Here is a 15,270-nt window from a genome sequence, read left to right as displayed (position 1 = left end):
AAATAGTTTGATCCTCTTGAGTTTTACCTATATGATTTGTCAGGCTGGACTGAAGCAATACTCAGGCTAAGGTTAATTATTTTCCAATATAAGCAATACCTTCCTGAGTATTATACCCAGTGCCCAATCAATCATGAGATGTTCTAGTCTAGCTGGTGAAATCAGGAACTATTCTCAGCCCTGTGTGAGTTCTATTCCTTTGAATCCTTTCAGATAGTTTTTTCCTTTGGCCTTAGGTAGTTTTCTCATATGCATGTATAAAATGGTAGTCTTTTCCTGAACCCTCTGAAGATCACTGTGGTTTTCTTTGTGTGCAGCTTTCTCCTCTCTGACACTCTGTCCTATAAATTCTAGCCACCTTGGTTTCTCTGGACTCACATTTTTTTTTTCTTCCACTTCCTCCAATTAGGGAGTCTGCTGGGCTCAACATGAGTTCCCTTTCCCTGGGCCATGGTCTGGAAACTGTTAAGACAGTAAGCTAGAAAATCACAGAGGCAGCTCAACTCATTTGTTTTCTCTCTTTCAGAGATCACTGTTTGGTTGCTTGATTTTTAGTGACTTAAAAACCATTGTTGGCTGGGCCCGGTAGCTCACACCTGTAATCCCACCACTTTGGGAGGCCAAGGTGGGTGGATCACCTGAAATCAGGAGCTGGAGACCAGCCTGGCCAACATAATGAGACCCTGTCTCTACTAAAAGTACAAAAATTAGCCAGGCATGTTGGTGTGCTCCTGTAGTCCCAGCTACTCGGGAGGCTGAGGCAGGAGAATCACCTGAAGCCAGGAGGCAGAAGTTGCAGTGAGCCAAGATCAAGACACCGCACTCCAGCCTGGGTGACAGAGCGAGACTCTGTCTCAAAACAAAACAAAACAAACCATTATTAACATATGTTGTCTTTTTAAAAAAATTGTTTCAGGTGGAAGTATAAATTCAGTCCCTTTCATTTCAAATGAGCAGAAGTCCTGAATTTGTATTCTACGTAGAAAACAGACAAAATTCTATGGCCGGGCACGGTGGCTCATGCTTCTAATCCCAGCACTTTGGGAGGCCGAGGCGGGCGGATCATGAGGTCAGGGGATCGAGACCATCCTGGCTAACACGGTGAAACCCCGTCTCTATTAAAAATACAAAAAATTAGCCGGGCATGGTGGCAGGTGCCTGTAGTCCCAGCTACTCGGGAGGCTGAGGCAGAAGAATGGTATGAACCTGGGAGGTGGAGCTTGCATTGAGCCGAGATCGTGCCACTGCACTCCAGTCTGGGCGACAGAGCGAGACTCCATCTCAAAAAAAGAAAACAGACAAAATTCAAACTCAACCTGAAATATTGACAGTTTGAGGAAATAACCCTTGAGTACTAAAGGAAAGGACTGTAGGTAACTTCCTGATGTTTAACTTTGTTTAGCACCAAACACTTCTTTGCTTATCAGCCATATCAAACACCGACACAGTCAATACCATCTGTGCATTGTCTGGGTTACTTAATCCTTCTGGGAAACTCTGGATGACCTCTGATGAGCTCCTGAAATGCTTCACAGTGGGACTCAGTGTCAACATTCTTGTAGAAAGATAAGATTGTGACAGGAGTGCTGAGTACAGAGAAAGAAATACTGCTCCATTTTCAACAATGTCTACGGACTATAACTCTCTTTCCTGTCTGAATTAAGAGCTCTAGTAAAAATTAGCAGTTGTTTTCAGTAACACAGAATATCCTCAAGGAGGTAAAGAAGGAGGCAAGGGTGTTACTTGGGATGAAGGTGGAAAGAATGTCTGCTGCCAAAACTCACAGTGACCAAATTTCACTTCTTGAGCTGTGTTCTTCCCATAGAAGTTTATTCTGGGGCCCTCAGGTAAGAAGCCCAAGGGCTTCCACCTCCTGTTTTGACTGTCTAAAAACCATAAAAAAATGACTTATCTTCCACCGACTAAAGATGTTGAAAATCAATTACCTGCTTGAAGCAATGGACAGGCGCTGGGACTGAACATGTTTCTTTTAGGTATTTGTCCCAGGTAAAATGACCTGTAAAGGAAATAGAAATCTATATCACAGTCAACTTCCTAAAAAAAATGTTTTCAGGGCATAATCTACACTAAACAGTAAGCTATTTGTAGACTGGTTTTGAGCGTAAAAAACATATTTTTTTTTTCCTGTTTGAGCTCAAAGGAGTATTAAGGGGAAGAATCTAAGTGACCTGAGCAGATGTTTTAGATTCATGTTTTAAAATAATGGTCTAAAGATGGCTTAGGGTGTTCTTTATGTTCATTCCTAAAGTGATCCAAAATGCCAAAGCAAGATATACTAGTACTTCAAAGAAGTGACCAGGAAGCTCATGGAAAACAGAATAGAAGAGGCAGAAAGTGGGTGGGGAGATTCCTTTTGAACAATCTGACTCTTGGAAAGGTCCCTCACCGCTGTCAAGTGGCAGCTTTTAACAACCAATATGGTTGGATTCCAGCATCTCAGCTCAGGAAGAATGAAGAAAAGGCTGTCTAGAGACAAGGGGCGAGATGATTTGAGGGGAGGGGAAGCCAGATGAGTGAGATTATAGTTGAATCCTCACTCTAAAAACTGGCTCTCTCTCACCTACCTCCGCTGCACCCCCATCTTAGCCACCACTGTGTTGCTCTGGGGTGCAAAGTGACAAAGATCTGTTAATTTAGAGCAAAGTAGGACCTGGGAAGCATGTCTGATGATAGTAAATAAGAACAAGCTGGGGAGTCTGTAGAATCTTTTAGCCTTTTGAACTGGCCTTACAGCCTCTAAAAGTTTGAAGAACACTGTCCTAGATAAACAATCTTCAAGGTGACACTGTGCTGGGGGAAGGGAAAACATCTTAAGGCAGGACATTAGATACAGATCTCATTGGATCACTAAAGATTATCAAATTCTTTATTTAAAGGTTAAACCAATTACCAGTCTCCCCCTAATACCCACCTAGAGGTGACCCCATGATGGAGCAGGGAAGGTCCCAGAGAATCTCACAAGCTAAAACACTGTAGCAAACCAGCATTTCTTGAAGTTTCCTCTGTAGTGGAGCAGCACAGAGCCCCTTTGGGCCATGCAAAAAGCACTAGATGCTGGGAATAAAAATGAGTCACTGAATGATGAAATCTAAATCACTCCAAAGATGATGCCAAGACTTTACACTCTATTTATTTTATAGCTTCTGTTTTATAACTGGTTCCTTTCCCACTACCCTTAACTAAGCCAAATAGATTTGGCCAGAAATCACAGTCAGTTCTGAACTATTTCATGAACTGGCTGATGATTAATCATCATGACTAGACAGTTAGTCCATAGGGCAAATGAGATGACTATTTTCTGAAGTCAAGGTTTAAAGGCGTTATCAGAATTTAATGAAGAGTTTGCTTCTAGTTGACAGGGCCCTAAAGCAAGGACTGAATACATTTCATCACTGTTTGCTGTTAGAAAAATAAAACATTACAATTTATTATTCCATCCTTACAAATGAAAGATTAAATCAAATAGTAAGTTTTGGATTTCCCTGGATTGAGACTCTTCAACTCTTGCATCTAGAGCAGCACTGTCCAATAAAACTTTCTGTGCTGACTAAAATGTTCTGTATCTGTGCTAGGCAATAAGGTAGCCACTAGCCACATAACTATTGGACGCTTGAAATGTGGGTAGCGTAAGAAACTAAATTTTTTAAATTTTAATTAACTTAAATTTAAGTCCCCACACGTAGCTAATAGTTACTGTATTAGGAAGCACAGATCAAGAGTTTTGGTCAGTCCTGGGTAACTGCTTATATTAGCTTAAGTTCTGACTAAAAGCACCCAAGAGACTTTGGTCTTAAGAATAATGGTAGCATCAGGGGTACCACAACAATTACGGTATTAATTACAGTTCTCCATTATACATATCAACCATGGTAATCAATCCCTATTCTGTAATGTACACAGGCTAGAAACCTCAGCCCTTTTACCACTTAGGAAACACTCTATCACTAACTGGATGAAAAGGAACCTCTGTTTAAAGTAGTTCACCCACTGTGATGGCTGACTGGCTTGAAGCATACCTAGATGGTATTTTCCTTTTATTTGACTTCTTGGGCTACCTAAGGCTTAGTTCCTTATTATCAGGTGAATTGCAAAATAAGATAATTTTTATGACTTAGTAAGAATGTTTGGACACCTATCGTAATGCCCATGATGAAGCCAGACATAATATTCTGCCATATCTCCAAGCACTAAAGTAACCACAAAAGAAGTAGGACAGGCACCAAGGTATAGATCCAGAGTTAGCAAGCTTTCTGTTAAGGACAATATAATAAAAATTTTATGCTTTCTAGGCCATACAGTCTATGTCATAGCTACTCAGCTCCACCACTCCAGTGTGAAAGCAGCCACAGACAATATGTGTGCATAAATTAGCATGGCTGTTCCACTCAAACTTTATTTACACAAACAGGCAGAGGGCTGGATTTGACCTCCCAATAGTAGTTTGCCAGACCTCTGGTATAAATCATTGACTCTCAAGTGATACTTATAGTCTCATTTCTTTAAACAAAGTTCTGGGCTTCACCTTCAGAAGTTCTCATTCAGTAGGCTCCAAGTGTGGCCTGAGAATATGTATTTTCCAAGGCTCCCTAGGTAATTTGGATTAACATCTGTGACTAATAACTACTACTAGTGTAGTTTAAATAATGTAATATTGGGAGTCTGAAGATGCTGGTAAAAGTCTTGTTTCTACAGCTAACTATCTTGGGTAAATTACTTAATCCTTCCAAGCCTCAGTTTACTCATCTGAAAGATGAAGACAATATCTGTCTTACAAGACTGTATATAGATTCTTCACTCAATAAATATTTAAACTTCTCCAAGTACAAAGAACTGTGTTAAATGTTAGGGGAACAAGGTAAGACATGATTTCTCAATTCATGGAGCTTTCGGTCTAGAGATAAACAAAGACATTAATAAACATAACACAAATAATCTGTTATGATAATGATAAATTAAAGTTAACAAGGTAGTACAGGTTGTCTTGAGAATGCAGAACATGAAAATCTCATTCATGCTTGGGCTCAGAGATTATTGCGAAGATTAATATTATTAACTAACATAGGTATAATGTTTTATAATTTAAACATATATAATTTGAGTGTTTTCAATTATTCCAACATTATAATTCAAAATATTCAAACAGTATAATTTGAATGTTTTCAATTATTCATTCAACAGATATTTATTAACTATCCTCTATGTGCCAGGCAATATGACAGGGGTCCCTGCCCTCATTTACATGCTGGTATATGATGAGATACAACTAACACATAAACAATAAATAAACAAGGCATAAGTGAAAAGAACTTGAAGGGAATAAAATGAGGTGATGTGATAGAGACTGGGAGCTATCTTAGTAAAGTTATGGACAGATACTCTTCAGAGGAAATGTCTAAGCTAAGACTTTACAGATGAGAAAATGTCAGCCATCTGATTTACTAAATAATGCTTATAAAAGTGTTTTTATAAACTCTGATGCATACCACGTGATAGTTACATTTATTATTAAAAAAGAAAAAAGGTACCTGCCCTAAAGGGACTTAAAAATGGCATTAAAGTACCTTGGTCCATAAAATATGGGCATAAGAGGTCACCTAGTTAAATGCATGAATCACCTTCTCTAATATTCATTCATTCAGCAAATATTTACTAAATACCTAGTATATGTTAAGCCTGGTTCTAGGCACTGGTGATATATAGCAAAATACAATACAGCCAAAGTTTGCCCACATGGAGCTTACATTTTAAGGGGAAAGAGAGACAATAAAAAAACAAACAAACAAACAAAGATACAAATATGTCAGCTGGTCCAGAGGGTAACAGAGACACCAGATTAATTATACAATTCCTGGCTATTTTGAAATTTAAAAAAATAAAAGTAAGAGGTAAAGAAGGTGTGCTATTTTAGCCAGGGCAGTCAAAAAAGACATCTTGATAAGGTGATATAAAAGCTGACATTTGGGCCGGGCGCAGTGGCTCATTCCTGTAATCCCAGCACTTTGGGAGGCCGAGGCGGGCAGATCACCTGAGGTCAGGAGTTCAAGACCAGCCTGGCCAACATGATGAAACCTCGTCTCTACTAAAAGAAATACAAAAATTAGCTGGGCGTGGTGGCAGGAACCTATAATCCCAGCTACTTGGGAGGCTAAGGCAGGAGAACTGCTTGAACCCGGGAGGCGGAGGTTGCAATGAGCTGAGATCGCACCACTGCACTCTAGCCTAGGCGACAGAGTGAGACTCCATCTCAAAAAAGAAAAAAAAAAAAAAAGCTGAGATTTGAATGGTCCTTCCAGCCTCTGCTTAAATACTTCCAGTCATGGGACACTCATCATTTAGCTATTTAGCTATTACTCAACAGTACAAATGGACAGACCGCTCTTTATAGTCAGCCAACATCTGCCTTCTAACCTCTACTGGTCCTAGATATATCTAATCTCTATGTCCCAAATCCCTCGACTGCTCCTAATTTGACAGGCTGGCTACTCATGTCTGGCTACTGTTCTGGCCACATTCCTTTACAAGAACTCTACTTTGTTCAACCTAAATGTGAACCCAAATTCTTAAAAATAATTAAGGATAATCAACGTCTTTAGATCAGAAATTCCACTCCACTATTACCGTATAAATAGTGTTCCATGCACCAAAGTTTAAATAACAATATATTTGTTAAACGCCACTGATGGTAATTTAAGTGTCTTTATTTTATTTTTCTTGAGATGGGGTCTTGCTTTGAGTCAGTGTCAGGCTGGAGTACAGTGGTGTGAACACAGCTAATTGCAGCCTTGACCTCCTGGGCTCAAGCGATCCTCTCATCTCAGCCTCCCTAGTAGCTGGGACTACAGGTGTGTGCCACCATGCCTAGCTAATTTTTGTATTTTTTGTAGATACAGGGCTATGCCAAGTTGCCCAGGCTGTTCTCGAACTCCTGAGCTCAAGCGATCTACCTGCCTCGGCCTCCCAAAGTGCTGGCATTACAGGCATGAGCCACAGATTTGGGATTTGTCCTAAGGGTGGGATTAATGGACAAAGAGCATGCATAGTTTAGATTTTGATACAACATATATATTGCTGAAATATCCTCTAGAAAGAACATACTGATTTTTCTTCTTAGAGACAGGGTTTCCCTATGGTGCCCAGGCTAGTTGCAAACTCCTAGGCTTGTCATCTTCCTGCCTTGGACTCCCAAAGTGCTGGGATTACAAGTATAAGCCAACCATTTTTTTTTTTTTTTTTTTTTTTGAGACAAAGCCTCACTCAGATACCCAGGATGGAGTGTGGTGGCACAATCATATCTCACTGTAACCCCGATCTGGACTCAAGCAACCCTCCCCGCTCAGTCTCCAGAGTAGCCGGGACTACAGGTGTGCACCACCATGCTTGGCTAATTCTCTTCTTTTTAGTAGAGACAAGGTCTCACTATATTGCCCAGACTCACTTTCTATTCCTACCAAAAGTACACAGGTGTGTTTACCACATATTTGCTAAAACTGTGTTTTAACAATTTCCATAATTTTGACAAATCTTATCAGTGAAAAAATAAAATACTATTATAATTTTATTTGCAATTCTTTGATTACTAATAAAGTCAAAGATCTCTTTAGGCTTATCAGCCAGTCTGTATTTTATTTAGCCATTTTTCTGCTGAGATATTCTTTTGTTTTCTCATAGATTCTAGGAGTTCTTTGTAGACTAAGGAAAAGTCACTAGAAGAATTTTTACTAATAGAAATAAAGCATCTAGAGAAAGTGTTCTTTTCACTATACCACAGGTCCCTCTGAAAAGACACAGACTTTCAGGCAACAGAAAGCGAGGCTTAGATAAGGAAGAGATATCAGACGTGTTTTCGAAGGTCCAAGCAGATATCCTGGTATGAGAAAGGTCTGGATGTGGGAGGCTTCACAGATGTAGAATCATAATATTCAAGCTACAAAGGACCTTAGTGTTTCCTAAAACTCATGGCTTTCTTGGTCCCATATCTTTGCCCATGTTACTCACACTCAGTGACTAAAGCTCAGCAAAAATTTTACATTTTCTGTCAGAAGGCTTTGCAGAAAAAGGCTGGACAAATTCTACCATTTCCCTATCTCCTATAACATCCTGTTCACATCATATCACCATAATTATTTATGTAAGCTCTTTATGGATGGGGGCTTATATTCATTTTAAAAATCTTTACTGTTTAACACAGTGCCTGAAATTTAATAGAAGCTCAATATGAGTTTCTGAGTGAATGAAAAGAAGCACACAAATAATATTCCTATTCTTTCTTGGACTAATAATACCTAGGATATAGTTCTGAAAACTATACTTTGAGAGAGAGCAAATCTGAGTTTAAATGATTACCTAGTGATGGTAAACAGACCCAAAACCATGTCACCTGAGGACCAGGTGAAGGAACAGGAACATGAACAATTAGCATGAGTAAAAAAGTGAAGTCTCAGAGCCATTCCCCATCCATCCAACAAATATTTATAGTGTGTGTCAAAGCACTGTACTGAGTGCTGGACATATAACTGTGATCAAAATATCATCCTTAACCTCACAGAGCTTCAGTCTAGTGACAGACACAGAATCTAGTGAGGGACAGAGACTAAACAGTCACCACTAAGATAATGTGATAAGTGCTACACTGGAGAGACAGAGGGTGCTACAGGAGCACCCAGAGTGCTTGTGGAAACTTACCAAAGGAAGAAAGCTCTAGGCTTCTAAGCTAAAGTATAAAAGGATAAGCAGGAGTCAAAGAAAAAGGAAACACTTTTTGTTTGTTTCAGACAGAAAGAAAGGCATTATAAAGGCCCAGATATGAGAAAAAGCAGTTCTAAACGCAGATCTTTTGGTATGGCTGCTGGGTGGAGTTTAAAGAAAAAGTAGTTTAGAAAAAGGTTACAGATAAAGGCAGTGTTCAGTCATTAGCGAGCCAAATATACTGTATTACTGAGAAGAGGAAGCCTTCAAGCGTTTGGGGTGAAGTCATTCTGGCTGTAGTGTAAAGAATGGGCAGGAGGGTGATAGGGCTGGAGGCAAAAAAGACTAGTTAGGAAGCTGTTTTAATAATCTAGGTGTGAGATTCAACTATGAAAGTGGCAGAGTGGCAATGAGAAGGCAGTCCCTAGAGCTTCTTTCTAAAAATCAGGGCCAGTAAGTGAAAAATAGGCTAACTCTGTTTCATATGGCCAGAAAGTCAGAGGGATGACTAACAGAAATTACAAAAAGAAGCAAATTTTTGACCAATAAATATGTCTAAATATGAAATGAATTACCTGAGGAGGTTCTAAGTCCTCAAAAACTGGAGGAGTTCAAGATAAGACATTTTACAAAAAATTCAAAATGTTGAGTTTTAAATGCTGGGCAAGGGTAGATTATTTTATGGTCTTTTCCAACTTTGAGATTCCACAGATCTACTGAATTTTATTTCAGTTTGCTATTTGGAGCTGCTCCTTATGCTAGATGGTAAAAATGAAATATGCAGGATTAACTTACATCAGAGGATATGCCTATGCAACCAATGCTCTAGGAAAAATACACTTTCAAATTTTAACATCTTTTAGTAACTGATATACTCTATGTTAAATTGAGTACCCACATTTCACAACTCCCCATCAACAGTTTACAATATGCCTTAAGCTGTCACTGAGCTACAATTGTTATTATCATTCATATTAGCGACAAAACCAAAAACAACAGCAGCTATCACTGTCTTCCATTTGCCTGTACCATGCCAGACTACGTCCATTATCTCCTGTGTTCATTATAACCTGCAAAGTAGGTTTTATTCCCATTTTAAAGATGAGGAAATAGGCTTAGAAAGATTAAGTAATTTGCCTGAAGTCACAAAACTGGTAAGTGGGAATAGGAATTTGAACCTTGGTTCAAATTGCCTGACTCCTATGTCCATGTTTTTTCTACCACACATCAGTACCTTAAAAAGCTTGAGGAAAGTTTTAAAGAATAATAAAAAATAACTATCATTTATCAAGTGCCAGGCACCTTTACCTGCATTATTTCATTTCATTCATTTCTTCAGCTCACATTCATAGAATGCTTCACTTCAAAGAATGTCAGAAGATTTGACTTAGAGTAAAGTCTGAGTATAGCCGCTGAACAGAATGAAAATCATAATAATCCTCCAAAGTTGAAAAGTATTTGAGAGTTTTTAAGATGTTTTCACATCCATTAGCTCATGTAATCTTCTTTACAACCCTGTGAAGTAGGCAGAATGGGATTATTATCCCCATTTTACAAATAAGAAAACTAAGGATCAGAGTCACAAAGTTACTAAGTGGCAGAACTGGCTCTCAAAAAGACTAGGAGTTCTGACTCCTAGTCTAGTGTTCTACTACTTCATGTTATCTTCTGTGTCATTGGGCAATGGAAAGTAATATGTTGCAGGAAAGAAAGGCAAGAGGAGGCAAATAGACAATGATAATAATAGAGCTAAATAAATATCAAGTTGTAACAAAATATATCAAAATATTTGAACAAAAATTGATACAGGTATCTGGATATCAAAATCTGTGTAACATATAAAAGGATTTTAAAGGATTCTAAGATGTTAAGACTGATGTTTATGCAGGAACTCTGATTGAGAAGTATTAGAACTAGTTTTATCACTCAAATCTTAGTCCTGAAGTACACTAACCAGGGAGGAAAACCAAATGCAATTATCGGTCTGACTTCTTACTTGATAATATTTTAGTATTTCAGTTTTTATTTGTGAATAAAGTTAGAAAATGTTTAGGTTTAGTTTCAGTTCAATTTATCTTACAAGTAATTTTTTGGGGGAAAAATCCCACCAAACACTGATTTATGGATGGCAGGGGTTTGTTTTAGTTCTGGATTCAGTAAATTAAGATGCTACTTCCAGTTTGGTTCAGTTCCTGTTCTCCCCTATACCCTATGTAATTAACCACCTTCCCTCCCTTCTTGTTAGCTTGGTCTGTGGCCTACTGATAAGCAGGACTTGATGTGACAGCTGAGATGAAGTACATGGGATAATTAGGCAGACAAGAGCACAGGATTCACTGGTTTCTGAGACAGAGACACATGGAATTCTTTTCCTCGTTGGTTAAAACTGGTTATAATCGAATCCCTGGTTTACCAATTCCCCTTATTTAACAGAAACACAAGAAAAATAGCTTACCTAGCTCCAGGATGTCAGCAGCTTCTAGTAAAGAAAAAAATGTTGGAGCATAAGTCATTAAGACAAAATACCAACATGATGGAAGGTGAAATTCTGGGGTAAAATAGGAAATTGAGTATTTCTCTAGTTCAGTTATCTTATCCTAAAAGACACTGAGATTCCTAGTAGTCATTGTGGAAGCACACCACCCAGTTTTGCCTATTCCCAAGCCTAAACTTATACAAACTATAGAAAACCAGAGAGGCTAAGCAACTGTGCCTAAAACTATGAAGCTAATTTGGGATTACCTATACTCAGAATCTAGGTTTCCTATTTCCAGCTAAAACAAAGTATACTGCTTATGACCAATACCTCTGTAAACTGCAATATTTGCTTCTGATATAACAAGTGAGTTATTTGTAAACTCAGACCTCTAACAACAAAGGTTTTATGGGAGAAGATGCCGAGCAAAATTTTTCCACACCAAACGGAGTTTTTCCCCCCTTACCTTGATATTGGGATGCAGACTCTGATAGGTGACCATATTTGTGTTTTCTAACATCACTCCAGTCTATCACTGCAGGGGGAGAGAAAAATAGTCATGTGGAAAGAAAGTATAAGATTAAACACTTTTCCAATTTGGCAGTATGTATTAACAGTTTTTAATAAAGTAATCCACTTCTGAGATTCTATGCTAAGGAAAAATACTCCAAAATACAAGAAAAAGGTTTTATGTAAAAAGCCTTGGCATTGTTTATAATAACAAAAAAAAAGGAACACCTAAATGTTCAAAATAGAAGACTGATTAAGATTTGATAATACAAACACTTGACAAAGTATTTTGAAGCTGTTAAATTTTTAAAAGGCTAAAGGACAAACGGGAAAATGTTTATGTTATGTTGTTAGGTAAAATATGGGGACAAAAATTATATTCATGGAATGATCATAATTATTTAAAACACTAAAAACAAACAGCACCCCAGTTATGGGCTCAACTGTATCCTCCAAAACTTCATGCTAACGTCCCCACTCCGCAGTACTGCAGAATGTAACTTATTTGTGATGGCAGCGGTGGGCCATCTGGAGCAGCTGCTGTCATCATGCTGGCTGCAGCAGGGAGGCACAGCTGGGAATGCATGCCCCATGGAGCCGGTGGGAGCCTGGGAGCAGGCAGGAGTCCCGCCATCCTGGGTGCAGCTGCAGCCACCCAAACCGAGGCTGCAAGCCACCCAAACCGAGGCTGCAAACCCAGACCTCCTGCTCCATGGAACAGGCAGGAGCCCTGCCATGACAGGCACAGCTGCAGCCACCCAAATGTGGCTGCAGACCCAGGTACCCCTGCACTCTTGGGGGTCCAGCCAGGACCCCTCTGCCCTCCCAGGATCAGAAGTGCCTGCTCCCCCTGCCTGGCTTCTCCCTGCTGTTGGCACCTGTTCTGATCTTGGAGCAAAGTCAGGGTGGAGTCTGGATGCTATGAATGGCAGCAGGAGGCAGAAAGGTTCCTAAGCAGAAAAGGGCAGATCCCTGGTGAGGCCCACCTTCAGGCCACAGAGGGCCTGAAGGCTGGGGGCTGAACTGCCAGTCCCACAGACTGGAGTGGGGACTTGTGGTGCCTTTTCCAGGCCTGCCTATGGCCACCCATAGACCAATGGGGACACACTTCCTCCCCTCTGAGGTCCATAAAAGCCCCAGGATCAGCGAGAGCAGAGCAGAGGACGAAGATATGACTGAACAATCTGCCTGCAGAAAGAAGCCACCCATTCTAGGGCCTCCTCTTTGCTGAGAGCTGCAGAGATGACATGACAACCTGCCTGCAGAAAGGAGCCACTCACTCTAGGGCCTCCTCTCTGCAGAGAACTGCAGATGATGGGATACCAGCTGCAGAGGAGCCACCCTCTCTGCTGAGAAGTGAGTGAACACTTCTTGGGAAAACCTACCTGCAGAGAGGAGCTATCCTTCCTCCTAGGGGCTGAACACTCATTCGGACACCCTGGCACTGTGAGTCTTCTTTGAGCTGTTCTATTGCTCAATACAGCGCCTCTTCATCTTGCTCACCCTCCACTTGTCTGCGTACCTCATTCTTCCTGGTTGCAGGACAAGAACTCGGGATCTGCTGAACGGCGTGGCTAAAAGAGTTGCTGTAACACCAAAAGGGCTGAAATATGCCCCCTGCTTGCCGTAGTTTGGGCAAAGAGAAGGAGGGAAGAGCTGCAGCCCTTTGGGGAGCCCAGACCTGGGAGCTTCCAGAGTCAGGGCTGTGACTCCCTCTTTCCGGCCCTGTGGTTCCTCCAAGCTTTTGGGCACTAGTGCATTCTTTGGTGCCAGCCAGGGAAGCTGCTTGTGGTGCGCCTGGTCCAGCTGCAGCCTCACAGAGAGCTGGCACCCATGCTGGCACCTGGAGCTGCCCACCTTGCAGCAGGAGCTGATGTGTCTGACTGTGCAGTAGATGGACCCCAAGCTCGTTCATGCACACTCCTCACCACTCCGTGCCTAACTCCAGTCTCTCTTGGAGGCGTGAGATCCAGGCTGATAGCATGAGCAGCCTGCCAGGCCAAGTGAGTGGAACAAGCCCAGTGGGCCCAAGCAAAACTCAGGCAAAGGCACCACTGGCCACAGGTTTCCGGCCAGAAAAGCAACACCCCTAGGATCCCACAATATTTGGAGAAAGGGTCTTCAAAGAGATAATTAAGTTAAAATGAGGTCACTAAGGTGGTCGCTAATTCAGCATGACTGGTGTTATCATAAGAAGAGAAAGTTTGGACACAGGTACAGAGAAAATATCATGTAATGAACAGAGGGAGAAGCCTCAGAAGCTAAGGAGTGAGGCCTCAGAAGAAAGAAATCAACCTTGCCAATGCCTTGATCTTAGACTTCTAGCCTTCAGAATTGTGAGGAAATAAATTTCTGTTGTTTAAGCCACCTAGTCCATGATATTTGTTACAGCAGCCCTGGAAACTTAAACAACTGCGGAAATTATCATTAGGAAAAAACATATAAGTAAACACAGCAAATATAAACAACTGGTTATCTTTGGGTGGTAGTACTGGGTTCCCTGACATCGCACCCACTTTCTACTTTATAATCTTATATATTTTCAAATTTTCCATAAAGAGAATACATTACTCATATAAGGAGAATATATTTTCCTTGGTTGAAAATTTAGATTCATCTACTGACTCTACTACTTTCTCACCATCAATCACCTATCATGTCTTTACTCAATTTCTTGCCCAGCTCAGACTCCATGGTCCCTCATTAACATCATTGTCTGGCAAACACTCTTAATTCCTCCTTCCCATCTCTTTTTTGTCAAACGTACCTACTAAAGGCTCAATCCTAAATCTGGTTAAATCACGTATCAACCTATACTGTGCCTACCCCAGCAGCTCACTAGTGCTGAAGAAAAACATATGCAAGCTTATTGGTCTCATTTTAAACTCATAGCTATAATTCTCAAATGCCACTTTACACTGCCCAGAAATCATACCACATTTCTACACTATGTTTACTTTTCCATTTTCTAAAAAAAAAAATTCGTATCTTTCTCTCTCTCCTCAAACTCCAAATATACTCTCCCCAACTTCACTCTTAGGGGATGACTTCAATTTAGGATTCATTGAGAAAACAGAAATAAGGGTAAGACCCTTCCACTCATTTCATGATGGTAGAGACTTGATCTTGTTTAGTGGTGAATCCCCAGTATGTAGTATAGTAACAGGTGCTCATTAAATGTTTGGTGAATAAATTACCTATTCATTCATGATTTTTTCTGACTTCTCTCCTGTTACTGTGGATGAAGTGTCTCTGTTTTTATCAAAAGCCAATCCTCCATTTTAGCTGCAGGTCCCAGAGTCTCTCATCCTCTCAAAAACCTTGCAAGTATCCTCTTCATTTTTTTTTTTGCTTTTATTTGTAATTGGCCAACAATAATTTTACATATTTATGGGGTATAAAGTGATGTTTCAATATACATACACACTGTGGAATGATCAAACCAGAGTACAGCAATTAGTATATCCATTACTTCAAATATTTATAATTTCTTTGTGGTGAGAACATTTAAAATTCTCTCTTTAGCTATTTTGAAATATATAATACATTATTATTAACTACAGTCAACATGCTCTGCA

The 15,270-nt window shown here is 40.1% G+C and overlaps 1 protein-coding gene across 24 annotated transcripts in view; it reads right to left on the bottom strand.

Moving 5' to 3' along the window:
* Positions 1 to 15,270, bottom strand: part of SCMH1 (Scm polycomb group protein homolog 1) — a 242,035-nt gene that overhangs the window by 152,199 nt on the left and 74,566 nt on the right. For 12 of the 24 annotated variants that reach the window (XM_063665596.1, XM_063665586.1, XM_054492597.1 and 9 more), the window contains 3 exons: positions 11,649 to 11,717; positions 11,162 to 11,185; positions 1,947 to 2,017 (listed from right to left, as the gene is read on the bottom strand). Coding sequence is in view for 17 of the 24 variants with exons in the window: in XM_054492597.1 (XP_054348572.1) it covers positions 1,947 to 2,017; positions 11,162 to 11,185; positions 11,649 to 11,717 (164 nt within the window). In the remaining 7 variants the exon portion in view is untranslated. Of the gene's footprint in view, positions 1 to 1,946; positions 2,018 to 2,932; positions 3,076 to 10,014; positions 10,222 to 11,161; positions 11,186 to 11,648; positions 11,724 to 13,077; positions 13,279 to 15,270 lie in introns of those variants that run through there. The other 12 variants (XM_063665544.1, XM_063665564.1, XM_063665575.1 and 9 more) reach the window with 10 other exon arrangements.

Source organism: Pongo pygmaeus, chromosome 1 (genome assembly GCF_028885625.2).
Source record: "Pongo pygmaeus isolate AG05252 chromosome 1, NHGRI_mPonPyg2-v2.0_pri, whole genome shotgun sequence".
Taxonomy (NCBI): domain Eukaryota; kingdom Metazoa; phylum Chordata; class Mammalia; order Primates; family Hominidae; genus Pongo; species Pongo pygmaeus.
This window is presented reverse-complemented; position numbering and strand designations above follow the sequence as displayed.